At 39.3% G+C, this 25,507-nt stretch overlaps 1 protein-coding gene and 1 long non-coding RNA gene across 9 annotated transcripts in view; one reads left to right on the forward strand and one right to left on the reverse strand.

The window, feature by feature from the left end:
* LOC137638353 (TATA-binding protein-associated factor 172-like) overlaps positions 1 to 6,178 on the forward strand; it is a 271,385-nt gene extending 265,207 nt beyond the window's left edge. For all 6 annotated transcript variants that reach the window (XR_011044094.1, XR_011044093.1, XR_011044097.1 and 3 more), the window contains 2 exons: positions 3,190 to 3,337; positions 6,044 to 6,178. Coding sequence is in view for 1 of the 6 variants with exons in the window: in XM_068370390.1 (XP_068226491.1) it covers positions 3,190 to 3,337; positions 6,044 to 6,058 (163 nt within the window). In the remaining 5 variants the exon portion in view is untranslated. The remainder of the gene's footprint in view (positions 1 to 3,189; positions 3,338 to 6,043) is intronic.
* Positions 1 to 25,507, reverse strand: part of LOC137638354 (uncharacterized) — a 475,922-nt gene that overhangs the window by 43,589 nt on the left and 406,826 nt on the right. The window lies entirely within an intron of this gene.

Genomic DNA, 25,507 nt, shown 5'->3' on the forward strand with positions numbered 1-25,507 from the left:
ACGGATCTTCAGTGGTGGGTGACAGACGAGAATCTACGGAAGGGAGTGGACCTTCTCGTCCTCCCTCAGGATTTGATGCTGTTCTCAGAAGCTTCAAAAAAGGGTGGGGGGCCCACGTGCTGCACCACACGACCTCAGGCCTGTGGTCAGAGTCAGAAAAGTACTTCCACATAAATCTCCTAGAGATGAAGGCCTGCACATCAACCTGCTAGAGATGAAGGCTGTCTTTCTGGTCCTTCAACAGTTCCAACAGTTCCTGGCAATCCACTCAGTAGTGGTGATGAGCGACAACACCTACATCAACAAGCAAGGAGGTACTTTTTTGCAGCAGCTATCCCATCTAGTAGTAGAGATACTGAGATGGGCCGAAATCCACTCGATACCACTATCGGTACGCTTCATTCCCGGCAAAAGGAATGTGCTCGCCGACATGAGCAGAGCATCTCAGATAGTGAGTACCGAGTGGTCTTTGGATCATCTAGTAGCCAACAAAGTCCTGACTTTGTGGGGTTCTTCGACTGTGGACCTCTTCACAATGGCCCTAAACTTCAGGCTCCCGCTGTACTGTTCCCCAGTCCCAGACCCCAAGGCTCTCTGGCAAGATGCTTTCCAACAACGGTGGGACAACATCGACGTTTATGCCTTTCCCCCGGTTCTGTCTGATGAGGAGGGTACTCAACAAGACCAGAACATTGGTCAATCTTTCAATGACCCTCATAGCTCTGCTATGTCATCACGCAGAATGGTTTCCGGACCTTCTGTAACTCCTAACAGAGCCTCCACGAGAACTCCCTCCACAACACAATCTACTCAAACAACCACATGCCAACATCTTCTACGAAGCCGTAGCTTCACTACGACTTCACGCCTGGAGACATTCAGCATCTCCTCTCAGAGAGAGGATTTTTACAGCAAGTTGCGATCAGGATGTCTGGATACCTGTGAAAATCATCAGCAGCATTCTACCAGGCAAAGTGGAAAGTCTTTGTGGTTGGTTTCGTGGAAGGGGTATCTCTCCACTCGATGCCACTATTCCAGCAATAGCGGAGTTCCTCATGTATTTGGGTGATGAAATGGGCTTATCAGTCTCGGCAGCGAAAGGCTATCGCTCAGCCTTCTGACTGAAAGGAGTGGACAATTTCTTCATCGCTAGAACTTTCTCTACTCATACGGAGTTATAAACTTACCTGCCCCAGTCAGAAGTGAAACCTCCCCCATGGAACATGGTTCGAGTTCTCAGGTCTCTTAAGAGACCTCCCTATGAACCATTATGCCAGGCAACAGATCACCACCTTACTTGGAAAACGGTGTTTCTGCTAGCTTTGGCCTCGGCCAAGGGAGTCAGTGAACTTCATAGTCTCTCATACGACATGGCCCATTCAAGGGGATGGGGAGAGGTAACGTTCAGCTTCGTCCCTGTTTATTGCTAAGACTCAGAACCCTGGAGTAGCGGATTCTCGATTCGACTCCTTCTGGATTTCTAGTCTCCGTACTGTAAAAGATGACCCAGACCATCTTTTACTATCCCCAGTAAGGAGTTTGAGGCTGTACCTCAAAAGAACAGCCGCAGCCCGTCCCCGCGTGCCTGCACTATTCATCAGCACAGGAAGGACCAAGAGGAGGGTCACCAAGATCACCATCTCAGCGTGGATTCGCAGGGTCATTGACCATGCACTGAATCCAGACGTTCCTCCGTCTCGTCGCCCCAGAGCCCATGATGTCACGGGCATAGCTACGTCCCTGGCCTTCAAACGAAACTACTTAGTGATGCAGGTTCTTCAAGCTGGGTTGTTGAAGCATCAGAACACATTCACATCCCACTACCTGCTAGACGTGACCCACAGGAGAGACTATGCGTTTTCTATTGGTCCTGTGGTGGCTGCACAACAGCTGGTTTGAAACCTCAAGATCCTTATTGGACAAGTAGCTTTGTTACCTGGTTTTAGTCTGCATGAATGAAAAGGTTTGACTAGCCCTTAATCTTATCTTCATTCTCCCCTCTCTTGGGGAAAGCAGCATCCTGGGTTCTCTGCATAGCTGACCTCAAACCACTGCAGGTAAACCATGCTCCCTTGTGTACCTAGTATTAAGATTAATACTTTTGCGTCCCCATACCCTGACGAGGTGGTATTGGGAAAGTCCTAGTGCGCAGTTTTGCCATCTAAAGAACTCTGAATAACTTTACCAGGACAAGTCACACTTCTACATACCTTCACACACAGCTTGCGTAAGCCACGAACCTTGCGTAGCAAGGTTTTAGCGAGGCAGAGGGGCTCCTTATTCCTTGAATGCTAACACACTCCGATAAGTAGCCCCCGGGTAAAGCCCAAAAAGCCAGATTGGCTGGGACGTCCACCCTTCCTAATGGGTGAGACACCCCTGTTAAATAGCGCGGTTTGTATTCCAGTTACGGAACAAATGACAAATTCGTAGATAATTTGTATTTTTCCTAACTATACAAACCTTAGCTATTTAACCAAACTTACTCGCCAGCCCTATCCCCCTTGAAGTCCTACCTCCAAGCAAAGTGAGCTCAATCACAGGTGTGAGTGGGAGCGGTAGCTAGCTACCCTCCCTAACCCCCGCTAACTAGCGGTGTGGGTAGTTAACCCTCGTTAGAAATTAAAGGCTCGTCATTTCAGCTACGCCAAAAGTAATACCCCTATTAAATAGCTAAGGTTTTTATAGTTAGGAAAAATACAAATTATCTACGAATTTGTCATATTTCAAAACTGTGAAGTATGTTTATGGTATGTATAATGTTCTAATCTCGGGGAAATATTTTCAAGAGAATTGGCCATATTTAAATTATTGCATAGTTGCTAATATTTTAATTGAGTATATCTGAACGTTAGTCTAGGTCTTATTGATATGTTTGTATTTGTTTGTGATTAATTCAGTAATACCGATGAACCTTTGCAATGTATTATAAACCTCAGTAATCTTCAAACCGAGTTGTATAATGTATATATTCTGCGCCTCTGTTTCACCTGCGTACAATTGAATGCTAATTACAACAGTACGTGGTTTTCTATAAGTTTTATTCCAGCTTTGACCTGATTGTGGAATGATCTTCCCAATTTGGAAAATCCAGCTTTTGTAGAAGAACTCTCCTATAGTAAAGGACACAGGTTTGTATACCCATCGAGAAGGCAAATTAGTATTTTTAAAATTTGCTATCACTTTCAGGCAGCATCTGCCTGGTGTGACTGACTTGAGATTGGATGGCTTAGTACCAGCTGGGTCACGACATGCATTAGTACAAAGGTTCAATGATCTTCTTCTACTTACAACACAAGTTGGAGGTCTTGGCCTTAACTTGACCGGAGCAGATACTGTAAGTGAAAGATATATTCTTTATTTTGTATGTAATTCTGTTATCCTACTAGCCTGAAAGCTTTAGGTTTTATTTTTATTCAATTCCTTGTGTATTCCAAGAATAATTGACCATGCACTCATAAATCTGTTTATTATATTCTAATTCTCATTTTGTTCATGAATTGGTAGAACTCCGGAAGTTCAAACATGCAAGCTATGTTTTATGTTGAACAGGCTGACATGACACATTCATCATATGACATATTTATTTCGGTGTTGTTACTAATCATAAGATATTTCATATTTACTAATTACGTTTCATATAGAAATTGAATGTGTTTGAGATGAAGGATCGGAGTAGTGTGGCTGGTGTCTATTAGATAGGGCAAGGAGTGAAGTAGTGAGGGTGAGAATGGGCGTAAGAAAGGAATTAGCAGCTAGAGTGGATATGAATGTGTTGAGGTGTTTTGGCCATGAAGAGAGAATGGAAAATGACCTCCTTCCGAAGAATGGGATGAATGCAAGAGTTGATGGGAGAAGTACAAGAGGAAAGCCAAGGTTTGGGTGGATGGATGGAGTGAAGGAAGCTCTAGGTGATAGGAGGATAGATGTGAGAGAGGCAAGAGAGCGTGCTATAAATACAGTAGGAATGAAGGGCGAGCAATTGTGAAGCAGTTCCGATAGGCCCTGTTGCTTCCTCCGGTCACCTTGGTGACCGCTGAGGTAGCAGCAGTAGGGGATTCAGCATATGAAACTTCATTAGTGGTGGATAACAGGGGATGTTGGGCTGTGGCACCCTAGCAGTACCGGCAAAACTAGGCTGAATCCCTCGTCAGGCTGGGAGGGGCTTAAGAGAAGAAAAGTTTCCCTTTTGTTCACCCAAAATTAGGGGAAGTGCCTTGGTAGATAGATAGTTTATTTATGTCCTTATTTCCTTTCCTCGTTGGGCTCTTTTTCCCTGTTGGAACCCTTCGGCTTATAGCATCCTGCTTTTCCAAGTAAGGTTGTAGCCGAGCTATTCATGATAAAAATAACAACTTTGCATATCTACTGTGATGAGAGTTGGTTAATATCATTTGTCATTTCATTCCTAATGGTGGAGAAAGACCAGTTTCACACCATTGGTGCTCAAGGAACCGAATACATATTGAGATCTTAGGAAACTGAATTTCATTGCAGTTCTAGTGTGTGGTTATTTCCGATTCCCCAAATTGAGTTTATGTAAAGCAATTGGTTTGTATTGATATAATTATATATTAAGAACAATAGTGTGATTGTAAAAAACTTTTTAGCACATGACTGTATAAAAAGCCCTTTTCTGAATGGGGATATCTTAATGGGGTGAAAGGGTTTGCGTATCGCCACGATCAGCAAAGCTGTACTAGTCTGGGCCAACCATACTAGGTTGGTATGCTGTGAACAATGTCGAAAATCTTCCACCGTAATCAATCCCCAATGGTAATGCGGTAATAAAAACCGACCAAATCCCAGACATAAACTGGCATGACTGACGCCTTTGCTCTACAGTGGAATAGGAACAGCTGTATTTGTTGTTGTATAAAAAAAAATCAATTGAATAATAACGGTTAAGCAGATTAAGTGTAACTGTTAATTTTGCCAAGAGTCCTTAATTCTCTCTTTTCATATTAGTGAGTAATCTATGAAAGCAGTTTTTTTTTGGGCTCAAGACATGTTGTCCTGATGGAAGGTTCCTTCAGTAGCTTCCTAAGGGTATATATGAAAGTCATATGGGGGTAAAAGGGTTAACAGACTGCAGCGGCTGTTGTATCGTTAACGAGGTAGTCAAGTTGAGTGGGGTTCCAAGAGAGCATTAGTGACTAGATAGGAATGGAAAAGGCGCGCGGTTATGACGTTAACCAAGATGGCGGCCAACAAGGCGTCACTCATGACGTCATCCGAGTACCGTAACAGTAACGGAGGAGGAGAACTTTGTATCGGCTCCTCCCATAACTTGCCACCAACTTCCCCCTCGAAGCGTAAACGCTATGTGGGGTGCAGATAGCTATGTGGCGTGTCAAGCATACGTCCCCTGTTATTATACGATATCCTAAAGGGAAACCTTATGGGTACTCGCGCCAGAAGTTAGAATTCTGTGAAACCTTTAGTTTAATTCTCTGGGAATAGTCATATATGCCCTAGGAAGCTACTGAAGAAACCTTCCATCAGGACGACAAGGCCATCTCACCCTAAAATAGATTTTTCGCTTCGCTCAAAATCCGTTTATTACAATGTTTTAAAATGACGAAGCTCCTCAACTTATAAACCTAATTGGTGCCAAGAAACTGTAAGTTGATTTGTTTATGAATTCAGGCCTAACTTGAATCCCATGCCAGTGATTTCCAGGTACAAAATTCTACAAATAGTCTAGTTTCATATGAAATAGATATCAGGTTATCACGAATGTCGTTTTGCTTACTGTATTTAATGATATAATATGGGATCTCCGAATGTTTGAAAGTTAAGGACCTTCTGTAGTTTTTTAAGTGTTTAATTTTGGTGGTTCATTACTACTTATATTGTTTATATATTCCCTTATTTCCTTTCCTCATTGGGCTGTTTTCCTTGTTGGAGCCCTTGGGTTTATACCATCCTGCTTTTCCAACTTTAGTAGTAGTAGTAGTAACAATAATAATAACAATAATAATAATAATCAATTTAAAACAGTTAATGAACAACATATTAAAATTGTAATTTTTTCTTGCAGATCTTGGGATTATAACTGACGTATTAGGAGACAACCCCAAAGAAATTCCCACCAAATTCAAGCATCCCAGAGAAGAACAATTTCCTAGATGTCGCATCTGATCCTCCTACTTCGAAATAAAAGCCATATAAATTTTTTCATCTTACATGAATAGAGAAATGTTTGTCCCATTTTGCTAATACTTTTAAATGCATTCTGCCTGTTAATAATTCTATTAGGGTTTGATACTGTACATATACTGCAGAAGTGGCAACACCTCATTCAGTTGAAAAGGTCCCCAAATTTTTATTTTTGGGCTCAGGCCATGTCGTCCTGATGGAAGGTTCCTTTAGTAGCTTCCTAAGGGTATATTTGACTACAGAGGATATTCCCAGAGAATTAAACTAAAGGTCTCTAGAATTCTAACTTCTGGCGTGAATATCTTTAAAGTTGCCTATTAGGATATCGCATAATAACAGGGGACGTATTCTTGACACGCCACATTAATTTTCTCACTACATTTTCCCCATTTGCTTATATCTGTGTTCACCTTTTTCAGTGAAGGTTTTAGTAATAATGTCATTGTAAGGTGAATGTGTTCATAATAACGACAAACCTTTAAGAAATGATTGAATCTTTATCAAAGGTTTACATCAAAAGATAAAAAATTTTACCTTAATTGATATTTGCCCATCTTTTTTGGTATGTCTTCTAGCTCATCGTTAAACTCTGCTAAACTTTTCCTTATGGCCTTTTGTATTTCAACAACTGTTCATAAACCATTATGTCAGTATAGTAATTCACTTTACTATTACAAGTACATCGGAAGTGTCATTGTGGATCGCCAGATTTGATTAAGTGCCAGAGTTACTTAAAAGTGATGAGGTTCTTATATCAGTCCATCTATTTTGTATTCTATTGCCTGTATTTGCTTGCATCAATTTTCTTGAATTCTTGTGACCTTATTCCACTGAAACTGTTGTTATAAAAACTCGCTATCTGTTGAAATAAAGATAGTTATATTCGACTCGCTTCCACCGTACTTCAACATCACTTACCTATTTTGATTCTAGTAAACTTCTGACTTCCTACACTGATAAAAATGTACATTAAAAAGACGGTAATTTCCTGTCAACATTAATTCTAGGATTTTTACCGTTTTAAAAACTGATCTATTGACGTAAATGAGTATTATTACTGTCACCAACCTGTAAAAGATAATAGCAAAGTAAGGTAAAATTACGGTTGCCTGTATTATGTTTCTTGTTATATTTTTGCAGCAGATATTTCTCCTTTTCTCGTTATGATCCCCATTACTCTGTGGAAGAAAAATATTTACTTTGATGGCTGCTTTTCCGGTCCCATACAGCAGGAGAACCCAACTCTAAGCAGGACCTTCACTGTCATTTTACCTTGTTTGTTCAGAGTATTTATCGTTTCAGATCACATATTGTTCATTTACTGTTAAATCGTCACTGTTGTAAGACTGTTTAAATAAGAGTGTCTCCAGTTTCCTCTTGAAAGCCTTAATGTCTTCAATCATTCGAATGTTTCGTGGGAGCTTATTACATAGGCTCTGGAGCCTAAAGTAGACATATATCTAGGTTCCAACAGTTTGAATCCATCTGTAATTATTCTCGTGTCGATAGAATTTGTTGGAAATTCTCTTTAAGTATCGTAACAACCTATCGAGTACTGTATGTCCAATCTCATGAGGGAGGACCTGACGTAATTTCAGTGTGCGTGAATTGCAGAGGACACCATGTTTTAAGTTGGCTGTAAAATATTACATCTAACATGTATTGCCAGATAGGACAGCTATCGTTGGTTAAACTGCAATTATTTGTCAGAGAGTATGATTTACTTAAGCTGCACTTAATGTGGTCATGCATAAGACACTTTGGAATCTTAATATCTTGATTAGCTTTAGCACAGTTGATGTTAGAGTATAACACTCGGTCTCTCAGCAATTTGCAATTGTAAATTCTGTTCTAAACGCATTTAAACTAGTCAGCACAAAATAGTAAAATGGTCATTCGTTATCAAACACCAGACTTTCTTCATATATATATATCTTGTTAAGCAAGTTTATATAAATTTTATAACATTTTATTCGGTAATAGCTCGGAAGTCATTCTGAATTGTATGTTGTGTGACAATTTGCATTATGGTGATAATTGTCTTTTTTGTCTGGTTTTTAATCTGCCAATATCAGAAATCCTTTTCAGTTCCTTATGTCTTACTGGAATGACAGTACATTCTTGCTGCCTTCTCCAAGCAGAAAGAGTTTGTTTCTGTTTATGAATACATTGAGGTGTAGAATCTAAGAAGACCAGCACATTATTTTATGTTTAAACTCCAAATATGATTTTCATACATCCGAAGTAGTGTTTTTAATAAAATTCTTAAAAATTGTCAGCCTGAAGAAGTATACGGTAGATATACACATGGAATAGAATTATCATATTTTCATATCCTAAAATCTCGTGTAAATCGTCTTCCATAATGAAACCTTAGTCTTATCTTGAGAGTTCTTTTTTTTTTTTTAAGAGGACTTATTTGACTTTTAAAAAAGTTTATGCTTCCAGAGGGCTAAAATTACTGCCAGATCGTTGGTAAGACTGCATCTATAACAATTGCAATGCTTCCAGAAGGCTAAAATTTCCGTCGGATCTCTGTTCAGACATCATCTATAACGTTTGCAACGCATTCAGAAGGCTAAGATTACTGCCAGATCTTTTCTCAGACAGCATCTATAATGTTTACAACGCTTCCGGAAGTCTAGAATCACTGTCAGATCTTTTCTCTGGCAGCTTCTATGAAGCTTCATCTGTGTTGGATAACGGGGGAGGGTGGGCTGTGGTACCCTAGCAGTACCAGCCAGACTCAAGTGAGTCCCTTCTCAGGCTGAGATGAACGTAGAGAGGAAAGGTCCCTTTTTTTATTTGTTTTGATATCGGCTACCACCCAAAAATGGGAGGAAGTGCCTTGGTATATGTATGATATACCACATTACTCTTAACGGTATTCAGTAATAACTTTAGATGATTGAACACCATTGCCCCACGTTGTGTGGGACACAGCTTCTTGCGCTGGCATTCCACGGTTATGGGTGACATACACACACACGCATTATATATATATATATATATATATATATATATATATATATATATATATATATATATTTATATATATATATATATATATATATATATGTATATATATATATGTATATAATATGAGTATGTATATACACTCGTGTGTGTATGCATGTATTGGAAAAATGTTTTTGAGACTATACGCCGATTTTACTGTAATATTAGCTCAGTGGTATTCGCTTAAATAATTATATATATGTCGAGCTTGTTATTTTCAAGCACATGTGTGTTTATATATATATAATATATATATATATATATATATATATATATATATATATATATATATATATATACCTATATATATATATACCTATATATATATATACCTATATATATATATACCTATATATATATATATATATATATACCTATATATATATATATATATATATATATATATATATATATATATATATATATATATATATATATATATATATATATATTTATATACATTGTTCCAAAATAGAGGCTGGAAATCAGGGGAAGCATTCCTCACTCCCAATTGAAAGTAAATGACTAAATGACCACGTCGAGCGTCAAGCAGTTGGACGTGACGCCGCGTGTCAAGCATAGCTCCGAGCGTCTGAATCTTGAACGGCATTGTTCCGAGAGTCACGTGATGCTGAACGTCAAGCAGTTGCATGGCGTCTGGCTTCCAACAGTTGGACTTGACGTCGAATGTTAGGCAGTTGGACGTGACACCGAGTGTCGTGACTCGTGCAGTTCCATGGCGTCAAGCTTCTAGCAGTTGGACTTCACGTCGAGTGTCTAGCAGTTGGAGGTGACACCGAGTGTCAAACAGTTGCATGGCGTCAAGAGTCCAGCAGTTGGACTTGTCTAGTGTCAAGATCGAGAACGTCTTAGTTCTGATCGTAATGACCATGAGCGTCTAGCGTTGAAACATTGTTACGCCAGGCGCTATATTAAAAGATACAGAAATGAATATTAACTGGAAAGATATTATTTTCTCAGACCAAGACCTGCTTGAACTAACTCTTTGTGTCTGTTAGAGGGCGAGAATTAAACATCTAAAAGCATTGAGGCCAGAATTCAGGACCTTAAGGAGTTGACTCCTAGGAAACAAGACATCTCTACCTCGGTTAGAGACTTGTAGGAGGAAGAGATTGACGATCTCTTTTCCCCTATTTATCTTTTAGTGGAATTCTCTTAGGAGAAGTTCCTAAGATCCTTCTCCCTTCAGTTGCCTTTAAGAAACTCAGAGTTTTTTTCTGAAGAGTTTCCAATTTATTTTGTGCCTGTTGCTCCTCGTCCCGCCTTCAGAGTATTCGCTAAGGAAGGCGTCGAAGGAGTCTCTGTTCACTAGAGAAGGCAGTGTACTGTTTTTTGCTGTGTGCTTGTGGACTTAGGTCTTTGGGGTCTTGAGTCTGATCTTTCATCAAAACCCTGAGCAACAAATGCTGCAGTACAACCGGCTTTGTGAGAGAAATCGTTGTACATCGAAAAATTCTCGATCATCTATTAGAGCTTGAGGATGATGGGAGACTGGATGTAATGAGGCATAAAAACCTATGAAGCCAGCTTCCTTATCAGGTATGCTAGGATAGCGAAGGTGGAGGTCTAGCCATGTTAAGGTCAAGGACCTGTTGGCAGCCCCACAGATACTTTTACAGCCCCTGGGTGGATCGTTGAGTCTCTTATGGAATGCAGGCAATGAAGCAGGATAACTTTGCACCACCCCCTTTTTTCTTCCTGTCTTCTCCATCAAGAGTTGGTCAAAGACACAGGTTTTGGTGTCTAAATCAGCAAGAAAGTTTCTGCATACTTTTCCTCTGAACCGCACAGACAACAGTAGGAGCCAGATGTAACTACTTCTAGCGAGCCTGGGAAAGGAGAGGAGCAGACCTTTGGTGCGTGCTTTTACTAAAGGATGGATGCGAAATCTTTTTCTTAGTGAAACCTCCTTTATTAGTTACTCCGATAGACCTCTCTGCCAACTGCAGAGAGGAGCCTAAGAGACAGGCTCTGCAACATCAAATGTCACTCTTTTTGGAGAGGGAGGCTATTGCCCGGTCCTGGATGTCACTGCTCTCAATGCCTTCATTCAGAAGACAAAGTTCTCCATGGAGTCATCGAAATCAGTCCTTACAGCAGTAGGAAAGATCCACTGGATGGTCTCTTTAGACCTCCAGGATGCTTACTTCCACATCCTCATCCATCTGAACTTCAAGCAATACCTGAAGGTTCGTGTATAGGAGAAAGTTGTCGAGTTTTGGGCTCTTTGTTTCGGTCTAAGCACCACTCCTCACATAGAGGGTGCGTCTTTAAGGACATGTCGTTCTTCTAATCCTTAGACCTCCTCCAAGGAATGTCGATTTTAAAAACTTCTTCCAGCTCCCTTTTCCCTGGGAGAAGGAATGTCGAACGACAAAGGAAACGAGAGGCTTTAGCTCCCGAGCAGACGTCTATTCGGGCATACATATTGACGCTTCCTAGGACATTCACCTTCATCATAGGAAAGGTGAGGTGAAAGTTTTTTCGTCATCTTCGAATGACGCAGCGCTCTTCGAATGACGCAGCGCTCAGATGAGGCTGGCATCAACTTCCAGACCTCTGAATAGGAAGGTGGACACGGTCAATAAGCGTCCTATCATGACACCGCAAGCTTCTGGTTGTAGTCTTTGGAGAAGTCCTGAGCGTTTTTTCTTTCTACCGAAGGAGACTCTCCTACCAAACATCCTTTTAGGATGTCGGCAACTGTCAAATAACGTTGAACTCACCGAGTTGCAGGACAGTTGTCTGAGCCTAGCATGACATCGGTTCATGCTCCTTCTCCACCGTTAAACTGGTTATCGTCTTCTGGACTCTGCGTATTTTTTAAACGGCGTAGAAAGAGAGCTTGCGGTAGACGTGACGTCTCCGGTACCACAACAGTTTGACCCTATTTTTATTATGCTGCTAGATATGCAACAGAATCTCTCTTCGCTCGTGCTAGTTTATCGGCCTGCGAACAACGAGAGTAGCAGGCCTGGACCCTGAGTGTTGGGTAACTTCAGACCTGGACACCAAGCGTAGTGAGGCTACTAGTCGAGATGTTCTTGATGACGAACGTCTTTACAACAGCCATTTTTAACCAAAGGAGTCAAGCAAACAGAAGTGACGTTGAACGTCCACCTAACGGGACGCCGAGCTTTCAGCGGAATAGGACGTCCTGCAGAACGTGACGTCGAGCGTCCAGTAAGACATGACGTCGAGCGTCTATCGAGACATGACGTTAGCCATCAAGCAGAATGCGACCTCGAGCGTCAAACAGCTTGTGACATGGACTTGTACGCATTTCCACTGTTCAATTCATTACAGTGATGCAAAAGTTTGTATCATACGGAATGAACGGATCGACTCTAGTGGTCCTCTTTTGACCCTCAGAGAGTGGTTCACAGAGGTACTGCAATGGGTGGTAGACACTCAAAGAAGTCTTTCGTTAAGAGTGAATTTACTCAAACAACCCCACTTGGATGGTACCATCTAAATGTCCAAGCTCTTTATCTGTCTGTCTTCTGATTATCGGAAAACTCACAAGATCCAGAGGTTTTTTCGAAGGAAGCAACTAGAGCTATTGCAAGAGCAAGGAGTACTTCTTCCATCAAGGTTTAACAATCTAGATACGAGGTTTCTTAGAGAGGGGTACAGAGTCAACTCTCTTTCCTCGCCCAGTACTTCTGTAACTCAGATTGCTGACTTCCTGTTACCTTTTCGAAGGAAATGCAATTTTGTTATCCTCTACCATCATAGGATACAAGATTATGTAGCAACCATATTCATGGCACTAAGACTTGGACCTTTCTAATGTTAAAGACCTACAGAAACTTCTCAAATCGTTTGAAACATCAAACAAGGATGGATTCAGACTCTTCAGTGAGAAGGGGTTAAGGAAAAAAAGGGCACCTGTAATCACTTAAAAAGGCACTTTACAAATTTGCTCAAAAATTAATGGAATAGACAATATCATTAGAGAAGAACCAAAAATCACTGATTACAATTTATACCATTAGTTTATTCATCAAAATATAAATGGTTGTTATGAAAATGTAAATAGATCTGAGTTAAGAAACTCAAGACTTTTTTACAACACCGGTAAAAAAGATATGATTAAGAAACAATCCCTGGCACCTAATTGATATCTCAAACATCATAAAATTGAAAATAGAGAATATTGTAAATAACATACTTTTCTTACGCAATGAATCACACAAGAAAACACCATTTTATACAATTCATGGATAAATCATTCACTGACAATGTCATAGTAATACAGAGTAGAAATAGAATTGACCCAAGAAACTAAGATTTTGTTGAAAGACACATACTGGCAAATAAACCATTTTTATAGGTTAAGAATGATGGTGTTTGTGTGAGATAGTTTTTCATATTTTGCGATATACTTGAACCAAAATAATCTAGTCCATCAAGATGTTCTTAGTAAACAGCCTTCTGCTATTTTCATTGATAAACATTCCAATAATGGCTTTTACATCAACTTCTACGTTGTAGTGTATATGCATCAGACATAGCCCAGTTAACCTCTCAACACTAATTCTATTCCTGAGGTAGGTTTTTACACGTCTTCATGCTGAAAACTATCTTTCTGCTGTTGAACTGCCAACTGGTGACACACAGTCAATGTCAAGTAGTTCATAGATGTTGTGGTAAATGTCTGTATCGCACAGCCTTATACATTCTATAAGATTTGTCGACAACTGGTCCACTATAGAAAAACAATTTTTTCCAATGGTTAAACTCATCAGTCAGCGACGGGAGAAGGAAGGTCATTCTCCCAATACAAGAGTTTCTCTGCTAGATTCTTAAGGTCATGATTTTCCAGGATTAACTTTGGAATTACCTCAAACAGTGTAGCAGCAGTCCTGGACTTATGATTAAAACGAGTATCCATCTCACTCGAGAGATGATCCACAAGTGGGGCTGCTAGATTTATGCTGAAATCCCCAAAGGGTTAGCACTCAGCAGGCTCAGAGGAAGAAAAAGGCAAGTATGTCTCTCAAGTGAAAGACTAACTTTCAATTTAGAGGCAGAGGGCAAAGCTTAGCGATTCGATCACTGACCAAGTCTGACGATTGGTCGCAAAGCAACTGCTTCCAATAAGTGAGGCTGAAATGTTGAATCAACAACACTCACTAGGATGCAAAACAAATCTATACGGTGTTGGTGATACATAGATGTAGGATTTTTTTTAGGAGATTTTTGAAAAATGATCTGCAAATGCAGTGGTTTGTGCAGGGGCATTACTACGGTGGATCTGACGTTGAGTTGTACATGGTCTTGCCACTGGTCCCCCAACAGCTTCCGTGAGCTTTGAGGATTCAGCAAACCGCTGAGAAAACTTGGTATCTAGACACTCTCAAATATTTAATATCTCTAATGGTTGAATCAACCATATTATATGCCTCATAGCAGTCCAGATCACTCCTTTGGAGTTTCACTGCAATTGGGCGTATTGCATACAGGGTTTGTTTTGTTGCATAAAATGCAGTAACAAACTCAAAGCTCTTCATTGTGGAGAAAAGGCCATGGGCCTTGGTTCTTGTATCAGAGTCCCAACTCCAATCATCATTTCCTATGATATCAGTAAACTCATGTGGGCTGAATATCACTTCCACGGTCGTTACTGTAGGTATGTATAGTTCATGGAAGGTGTTGGAACTATCATGTCTTTCAACCCACAGGGTCTTACATAGGCTGAGAAGTTTTTTCTTATTCCCCTTGTAATTATCTGACTGTTCCAGAACTTTTTCAAACAATGACTAGCGTTTGGGAGAATTTGAAAAGAACAGGAACACTCCATTCAGAGAGACTATCATATTCCGAACAGCGGGTAGTTTACATGAGGATGCCATGCTGAGGTGCAGCAGATGACTTTGGCCGTTAGAGTATATTGCATAAGGTGCAACCTGCCTTATCCTCCCATTTACTCCCGTTCGAGAGGATGACATGGCAGAGGCACCGTCGTACCCCTGTCCTCTCAGGTTTTGATAGGTGTAACCATTATCGGTTAGAGATTTAAGAATTGCATCTGCAATAGCTTCCCCTGTTGTGCGATCTAGATTAACAAAATCTATGAAGCTTTCCGAAATATTGATCTGGTTTTCTCCTGAAAGATACCGTAGAGACACAGACAGTGCTTCTTTATTTGAGGCGGTGTCAGTCACTTCATCTGCAATAACACTGAAATATTTAGAGTGAGTCTCATTTAACAAATCGGTTGTTACCTTGTTATAAGGAGCCGAGTCGCTAACTGTCGTCTTTTCCCTCCAAAGGGCCCCACATCACCAGCGGGGACGAAAACAAAACAGGCGATGAACAGCCGAAAGATCATCAACATGAAAAGATAAAAACACTTACATGGGTGACGTATCAATTTAAAACTACAATTACCCTTTGAGGGGAGGAAAACATCCCAAGTCCAGCCTTCAAAAGACATATAAACAAAACTGGACAAAACTGGACAAAAACAAGCAAAAATTTACCTTAAAGTGCAAAAATCAAATGCACAGCAAAAATAGAAAAAATGAATTAAATACGTTAATTCCATTACCCCCCCCCCACCGAAGAAAAAAAAAATTTCTAAAAGAAAATTTTTTTCAAAAATTCAAATAAAATTACTTTACATAGTAAGATACAAAAGTGGAAACCTGGAAAAAAAATAATGCATGATTATTATTATAGACAATTCATTATATTGTAAAGGTCCTAGACAAAATGTCGGGAATTACATTATCCCTGCCTGGTATATGCCGTATCTCGAGATCATACTCTTGGAGAGTCAAACTCCACCTAAGAATTCGCATGTTTTTATCTTTGAAACGTTGGATAAAGACTAAGGGGTTGTGGTCAGTATAAACTACAATAGGATACTTAGAATTACTTAAACATCAAAATGGGTCAATGCCTTTATTAGACACAATGCCTCCTTTTCTATTGTAGAATATTTTCTTTCTGCTGTCGACAATTTCTTGGAGAAATAAGCAACAGGGTGTAGAGTTCCCTTGTCATCCTTTTGTAATAGAACAGCACCGAGTCCCAAGTCGCTGGCATCGGTAGCTAACCTGAAAGGCAATTTAAAATCCGGGGAGCGTAACAATGGGTAACTAATCAAGGTGGCTTTCAGTCTTTCGAAAGCCCCCTGACAATCAGCAGACCAGTTAAATTTAACACCTTTCTTTAACAGGTTTGTAAGAGGGTTAGCTATGTCAGAAAAATTGCAAATAAATTTACGATAATATCCGACCATATCTAGGAAACGCCTAACGCCCCTTTTATTAAGAGGTACGGGAAAATCTGCAACTGCCTCCACATTGGCCTTCTTAGGGGCGACCTTACCCAGGCCCACCTCATGGCCGAGGTAAAGTACTTTTGCCTGAGCGAAATCGCTCTTTTTCAGATTTACCACGAGGCCAGCCTTCCGCAAAACCTGAAACAAAGCTCTCAATCTTTTAAGATGAGTCTTCCAATCATCACTATAAATGATAAGGTCATCTATGTAGACAACGCAACCCTCCAAATTCTGTGTTATGTAATTCATCAACCTTTGGAAGGTAGCAGCCGCATTTTTCATAACGAATGGCATAACCTTGCATTCGAAAAGGTCGTCACCTGTCACAAAGGCTGAAATCTGTCTTGCCCGGGGTGAAAGACCGACCTGCCAATAGCCTTTTAAAAGATCTAATTTTGTCAAAAATTTGGCAGACCCAACACGATCAATACAGTCTTCCACCCTGGGTAGAGGAAAGGAATCTGTTCTGGTTACAACATTTATCTTTCTATAATCGAAGCATAGACGGTGTTGTCCGCCTTCTTTTTTAACTAATACCACAGGCGAACTCCACGGACTACTGCTGGGTACAATTAAATCATTATCCAACATATATCGCACCTCCTCTCTCACAATGTCTCTCTTTACTGGGTTGAGTCGGTAGGGGCATTGTTTAATAGGTTAGAATCCCCCACATCCACATCATGTTCTAGAACCGTAGTCCTACCTGGAGTGTCTTGAAAAATATCTCTGTATTCATTAATCAGGCTAATTAATGATACAGACCTGTCGTGATCCAAATGCTGAAATTTAATTTGTAAATTATTCAATATTTCAGAATTGCTGTTCAATGCATCAGGTGTAACAGATAATTTATTATTAACTACTGATTCTACCGTATCTACTTCTGTGTCTACTTCTACATTAACTAAGGTGACGGGATCCACTTCAACATTTTCAACTAATTCTACATCTCTACTTACATAAGGTTTAAGCATATTAATATGACATACTTGAGTTTTTCTCCTTTTACCTGGGGTCTCTATCAAATAATTCACATCACTATATTTCTTTAGAACCTTCCAGGGCCCTGAAAACTGCGCCCTCAGAGGATTTCCTGGGAAGGGCAATAAAACTAAAACACTATCACCAGGTTTAAACACCCTTTTTTGAGTCCCAACATCGTATTTGTTTTTCATCACCTCCTGGCTTTCAGCTAAATTCTCTTTAGCAAACTCCCAAGCCTTTCTTAATTTCTCTTAAAGTCCTGACAAATAATCAAGAATGTTTATCTCAGGAGTCTCCCCCTCCAAATGTTCACGTACAACTTCCAAGGGCCCATGCACACAATGCCCGAAAATAAGCTCGAAAGGGGAGTATCCCAAAGCCTCATTAGGAACAGAACGAATGGCAAATAAGGCATACGGGACCTCCTTATCCCACTCTCTTCCTGACTCCATGCAAAACTTTCTCAAAATAGACTTTAGGGTCTGGTGGAACCGTTCCACCTGGCCCTGACTCTCAGGGTGATATGGGGAAGAGGTAATGTGTTTTACTCCTAATTCAGACATTTTATTCTTAAAATACTTGCTTGTGAAATTAGTAGCACAATCAGATTGCAAAGTGCGAGGTATACCAAACTTAGTAAAGAAGCCAATTAAATTATCAACGATCTTTTCACTCCGAATACTCCTCATGGGAATAGCCTCCGGGAAGCGAGACATCCGATCCACAATTGTTAATAAATATTCATTACCACCGCGCGTCCGCGGGAGAGGACCAATGACATCGATCACCACCTCCCCAAAAGGCTCCCCAACTGAAGGTAAGGGAATGAGTGAGGCTTTACGTATCTTTTGGTTGGGCTTCCCCACCAACTGACACACTTTGCAAGAAAGTACATATTGCTTTATATCTCTGCGCATTCGGGCCAATAAAAATGTTGTGCGACCTTCTGAAAAGTTTTTCTGACCCCAAAATGCCCAGCAAGATTATTTTCATGAGCCAAAAACAAAATTTTGTTCCTATACTCATCAGGAACTACCAACTGACGAGAAACTTCTACCTGGTCAGCAGGTGCAACAGCTGACCTACTAACCCTGTAAAGCAACCCTTTCTCTTTACAGAATACTGGCTTAGATAAATCACTAATATCACTACGAATTGCTTCATTAAATTCAACAGTCTGGGCTTTCCTAAAAGCCTTGGAATCCCACACCACGTCTCGAAAATTAAGTACACCATTTGTCACAAAGTCAGTCTTATGTCCATCAATCACATCCAAATCCAAATCAACCTCGGCCAGGTCAACCTCTTTTGCCTTTGACCTCGTTATCACAGAGATAGGTTTTAAAATATCATTTATAGGACAGTGGTCGTCCCCTACTTCGACCACAGACAGAATTGGAAAAATACAAGATTCATCTGTAATGGATAAATCGTTAGCAAAATTTACATCTATCTTGGGAATTGGCAAACTATCAACAACAGCCAACTTTACCTCACCTGAAAAATAATTAGTATCAAGAAAAAAAATTTCTAATGGGTATGAATTCACTGTGTTCGGGAAACCACCCAATACGACATACTCATCATTCTTATATACATATCCATCCGGGACAGACCCTCGTAAAATTAATGACTGAGCGGCCCCAGTATCTCTCAATACTTTAACATTTGTCCCAATCCGTTTAGTCGTATCCGTGAAAATAGATCCGTCAGTTATGTACTTACGAAATCTAAGTCATCTAGATTCGTCTTCCTTTGGCAGTTCAGCTGCTGTTACAACGTTAACAGGTTTCGGGTTTCTTTCAAAATATTTCTTTCTCGAGAAACACTGAGACTCGACATGACCTCTTTTGCTACACCAAAAACAGACTATTCCTGATCCCGAAGCCTTACTGTTCCCTACATTCCTACTAGTATTAACATAACTGCGAGAATTACCATTATTCAAACTACTACTAGTATCATTATCATTATCACTATTCCTATTATTCTTATTTCTGTCAAAATCGGGTTTCTCCGACTCTTGTTGTCTGTTCTGGTTATTCCTTCTCCAACCACCACTGAAAAATTTCTTATTGTTTACAGATATTTCCCTAGTTACCTTTTCCTGCTTGTGGGCGAGGGAATACTCGTCCGACGCAATAGCGATCTCCTGCAAGGAGTCCAGTCTCAACTCATCCAAATGTATTTTTAACTCTCTAACCACATTCCTTTTAAATTCCTCTACCAAAATTAATTCTTTTAATTTAGAAAAATTATCAATATCCTTTGACTTCAACCAGTCCTCACAAAACTGCTCCTTATGCCTCGCAAATTCCACAAATGTCATCCCTGACTCTTTCTTAAAATTGCGAAATTTCTGCCTATAGGCCTCAGGAACTAAATCATAGGCTTTAAGAATTATGGCTTTCACTGTATCATAATCGTTACAAAGATCTTCATTAAGTGTGTTATATACACGCTGAGCCTTCCCTTTCAATCGACACTGAATCATTGTGGTCCACATGTCTTTTGGCCAAACCAACCTTTTAGCTATCCTCTCGAAAGAAGTGAAAAATTCTGGAACATCTTCCTCATTGAACAAAGGTACCAATTTCAACGCTGACGTTACATTAAAATTATCCCCAGAACTACTATTTCTATTATTATTACCGTTACGTATTCTCTGCAAGATAATCTCGTGTTCCCTTTCTTTAGCTCTTTCTTCAGCTTGCAACCGCATGGCTGTTAACTCTAACTCTTTAATCCTCGCTTCCTCCCTTAAAATACTGAGTCTCAATTCACTTACCTGATGAATGTTACTTTTATCTAACTCCTGGTTTCCTTCGTTAGTGACTCTGCCCTGTTCTTCATCTTCGTTCATATGCGAAACACTTACACTCTTTTGTTGCTCTTTAGCAGCTTTCAGTACTTCTTTAAGTAACTGCCCCTTACGAATTTCTGATGGCAGTTCCAAATGCAAAAACTGAGACAAGAACCACAATTCCTCTTTTCAAATAAAAAATATTGTCTTCCCAATCAGGACTACTGAGAAATTCGGCCGCAGCCTCCTCAACTTGAAGCTCGAAATAAGGCATATTCCAAGTTAAAAGGGTTATGAGGGAGAGAGAAAAAGAGAGAGAGAGGGGGGGGGGGTGGCTGAGAAAATACTCCTATCACTTAAAGGCCTATCAAGCAAAACTATCTTCCCACTCTTCTCTGCACTCCTCCTCGAGAAAATCCTGTGAACGTTAATGTCTGGTAATAAATCCTGTCACGGTCGCCATTTATGTTATGAACTCTTAAGAGATGGTAAAGAGTTCACAGATTCTTTATCTATCATAAAGCCCTTACCACTATGATAATGAGTAGGACTCGTACCAGAACAAAAACAATCCAAGGAACTTCCTCAAAGAGAAGGATACAGAGACAAAACAAACACTTAAATTATTTATTACAATTAATAACAAAATTACAAAGAAATCCCTTGAAAACTGAACTTTAGGGAAGAAAAACAAACTGGCTATTACAATTCCACAGACACATTCACCTAGCTAACTAGCATACTAAAGTAAAAGAAAAAGTTACTAGGTAGAGATAGAAACCACATATGCCCGGGTCGTTGTGATAGAAGGAGACAAAGTAAGAAAATATCCTTAAACCTAATTAATTAACACAGTTAAATGGCAATAAACATACATTGTGAAAACCGAACAATAAACGTCATCCAGCTAATATCAATTAACTTTTCTACAAATACCATTCCCTCAGCAACAAGTCACATAGTTTTATCTCCAACTGTAAATGTCAGCAATACCACCAAGTAGGAGACACTCAACATACTTCGTCTATGGGTTGGATTGGTCACAGTATAACACAGGGTCTCGGATCTTACCCTTTCTCCGCCACTGGGAGGCCCCTTGACGACTCCAGAGGTTCAGCAAGCTGAGGGCACGGGCAACGATGGATGAAGCTCGCATCCAAAAGAACGAAATGTAAGGCAGGGCATCACACGAACTGAAGAGACGTCAGTACAAATATAATTCATAGGGGATGGCAAGGAACACTTCCAAAAATGCCACCAGCTGCACAAACATCGAGGACGTCTTCAGAATACTTCACAAAACTTGCCACAAGCCGTCAGGAAATATGGGAGCTGAAAACCTCTCTATAAGGAGCCGAGTCGCTAACTGTCGTCTTTTCCCTCCAAAGGGCCAAACATCACCAGCGGGGACGAAAACAAAACAGGCGATGAACAGCCGAAAGATCATCAACATGAAAAGATAAAAACACTTACATGGGTGACGTACCAATTTAAAACTACAATTACCCTTTGAGGGGAGGAAAACATCCCCAAGTCCAGCCTTCAAAAGACATATAAACAAAACTGGACAAAACTGGAAAAAAACAAGCAAAAATTTACTTTAAAGTGCAAAAATCAAATGCACAGCAAAAATAGAAAAAATGAATTAAATACGTTAATTCCATTACAATATATATATATATATATATATATATATATATATATATATATATATATATATATATATATATATATATATATATATATATATATATATATATATATATATATATATATATATATATATATATATATATATATATATATACTCTTTGTCTACCATTCTGTTGTTCTTTAATACCACTATCTGTTGCCTCTAAGTAAAAATGAAATGTGGGTGTGTCCGTGTGTGGATGTGTGTGTGTGGGTATAAGGACGGAAATGAAGCAAAGTTTTGTGGATATGAGAGAGAGAGAGAGAGAGAGAGAGAGAGAGAGAGAGAGAGAGAGAGAGAGAGAGAGAGAGAGAGAGAGAGAGAGAGAGAGATTAACTGAAATTAGTTCCAGGCTTCTGTTGATATAAATTGTAGCCACATATTTATTCTAAAGAGTAATAATCATAACAACAACAATAGCAACAATAATAATAATAATAATAATAAATGTAAAAACGAAGCGATTTCGAAAGAAAATCTAAACAGCTCCAAAGGATGTTCTGGTTGGGCGGATGTCCCCCCCCCCCCTGGTTGGGGGCTGGGGGTCTCGTGGGGTATCCCCTGGGGGGAGGGGTGTAGAAGACACGACAAATCCAGAGAAGGGAAGAGCAATAACACCATCTTTCCCCATAGCGTCTTTCTGTCACCTGCTTCCTCCTGGCCTGGGCTGCTTACGGACACCATGAGGAGGAGGAGGTTATTGGTATCACGCCCTTCTGTCTTAAAGTCTCCTAAAGATTTGGTTAACTATTGCTAGACATCTTCCTTGGTGGGTCTACTGTACCTTTTCGAGCATTTGCTCCTATCTCTAAAGGAGACGAAAATAAATAGAAAATTTTTATCCCAGTGGGAAATGCTGACCAAATCATGAGTTGTTTCTCACAATGTTTCGATCAGAACCATAAATGTTCAGTCATAGAACTCTGCAAAGGACTCAACATTCTTCAACATACTGTATTTTGGCCTCATACTCATTCCAAAGGGCGAAGCTATATGAAACTATCGCTCAATTCTGAAGAAAATTAATCTATCATTTGGGCGAAATAATAATATAATATCGCTCAACTCAGATGAAGAACATAAGAGAGGCTCGCTAGTCCCAGTGCTTTTGAAATAACAGTGAATATGAAACCGTAATCATTTGCCACCTTTTCATTTATCTCTCTCTCTCTCTCTCTCTCTCTCTCTCTCTCTCTCTCTCTCTCTCTCTCTCTCTCTCTCAAATACAAAATAAGAACAGGCAATTTGAACTGGATTTATGAATTTAATTAAACGATAGGCTATCTATATATAACAACAACAAATGCAGCCGTTACTTATCCACAGCAGGACAACGGCCTCAAAAATGTCCTTATGCTTGGGGGTTTGGCTATTTTCACCACCACGCTGGCCACTGCAAATTGGTGATGGTAGGAGACTTTGGTCTGATCGCTCACAGCAAACCAACCTAGTATGGGCAGCTTTGCTGATCATGGTGATAAGCAAACCCTTTCCCTACATTAAGGTATCACCACTTAGAAAGGTTTATATATTATATATATATATATATATATATATATATATATATATATATATATATATGATAAATTTTGCACATTTTTACGTGTTTTTCATATTCAAATAAGCCATATATATTTTGATATATTAATGTCTGGATTCTCTTAACGACCTCGGGATCAGAGCCCCAGGCGAAATCTCACAAAGACAAGAGCTTGGCTCCGGCCGGGAATCGAACCCTGGTCGGCAAGCTTATATAGACAGTGACTAACCCATTCGGCCACGAAGGAAGATAAAAGTCAATGACAATTCTACTATACTTATACCTGTCGAATTCAGGTATTTTGTACTTAGAATTGAAACAAACTACCAATTAGCTACGATGGTGAAGATGGGTTGATTTCAATTCTAAGTACAAAATACCTGAATTCGACAGGTATAAGTATAGTAGAATTGTCATTGACTTTTATCTTCCTTCGTGGCCGAATGGGTTAGTCACTGTCTATATAAGCTTGCCGACCAGGGTTCGATTCCGGCCGGAGCCAAGCTCTTGTCTTTGTGAGATTTCGCCTGGGGCTCTGATCCCGAGGTCGTTAAGAGAATCCAGACATTAATGTATCAATAATATATATTGCCTATTTGAATATATATATATATATATATATATATATATATATATATATATATATATATATATATATATATATATATATATATATATATATATATATATATATATATATATATTTAGACCTTTGCTTAAACTACCGTCTTTATGTCTACACACCCAATTATGTTCCATAGGCAACGGATAGCAGTATTTAAGAACAAAGAAATAGCTGACAAAGAGTTATCAAATATGAGAGAGAGAGAGAGAGAGAGAGAGAGAGAGAGAGAGAGAGAGAGAGCATAAATTTTGATTAGCCTCGCTTGTGCCACATGCAAATAGAACGTCTAATCCAGTATCAATATTAGTAAGGGAAATAATGTTGTTAGGAGGAAATTTGGCAACGCTGCTCATCTGTCACTCGAATCATTTAATTTTTAAAATAGCAATTAGTTTTATTCATTTTATAATGTGTCATTTATTGTTATTTTCATTATATTATCTATATTATTTTCATCTTTATTATGAAATGCAACGGACCGTAGATGTTAGTCCTATCCCATTTCACTAGACTAAATAACAGAAAAAATAATGATTTTCTCGGGTAATTATGCCCAAATTATTCAAATAATAGAGAAAACCCACACAGAAAACAATGAGAGTAGGCCTAGTTTTACTTATCAAATTCATTCACTTTATTCTAATCGCGAAATAGACGTATCTATAGTCATATTTTTTTCTTCTTTTTATCGAGGAAGATTTGCACCGACTCGCAAGGGGTGCCCTTCTAGCTCGGAAAATATTTGTCCGAATACCATCATTGTTTTCAAATGATTAGGCCTACCAAGTAATGTGAATTGAAACTTATTTATTAATCTTTAATTTCTCCCTTAAATATAGGTTTTGTCAATAAATAATGTTGAATAAATAGATATATTATAAAGTATCGTGATGATAAACCAAAATTTCATATCAACACCCGCCGAAGTCAACGACAGGAGCTTGTTTTCGGATGCACGCTGCACAATTTTGTTACTTTTCACGTATTTTAACACAAATTGAGACAAATTACACGAAGAATAAAGAAAAACATGTTATTATAAATTTCTTTTTAATACCAGAATCTACTAAAAACGTGAAATTGATAAAATTAACTCATGATGAAAATATCGGTTCGGTTAAAGCAAGACTCGCGTAGAGTGGATCCTGGATAAAACGAGCATTCTACTGTCAAACACCAAAGAGGGAATGGAAGGGAGATTGTAACTCGGCGGTGAAATTATGAATTCGCTTAAGTGTGATTTTTATGCAATTTATGCAACGCTTCAGTATCCTCAAACCGAAAATGTTGCTATTAATAAAATCTAAACCTTAAAAAGAATAACAAACCCTTTCTATACGGACTTCCATCATAGGCCTACGATG

Source organism: Palaemon carinicauda, chromosome 3, assembly GCF_036898095.1.
Source record: "Palaemon carinicauda isolate YSFRI2023 chromosome 3, ASM3689809v2, whole genome shotgun sequence".
Taxonomy (NCBI): domain Eukaryota; kingdom Metazoa; phylum Arthropoda; class Malacostraca; order Decapoda; family Palaemonidae; genus Palaemon; species Palaemon carinicauda.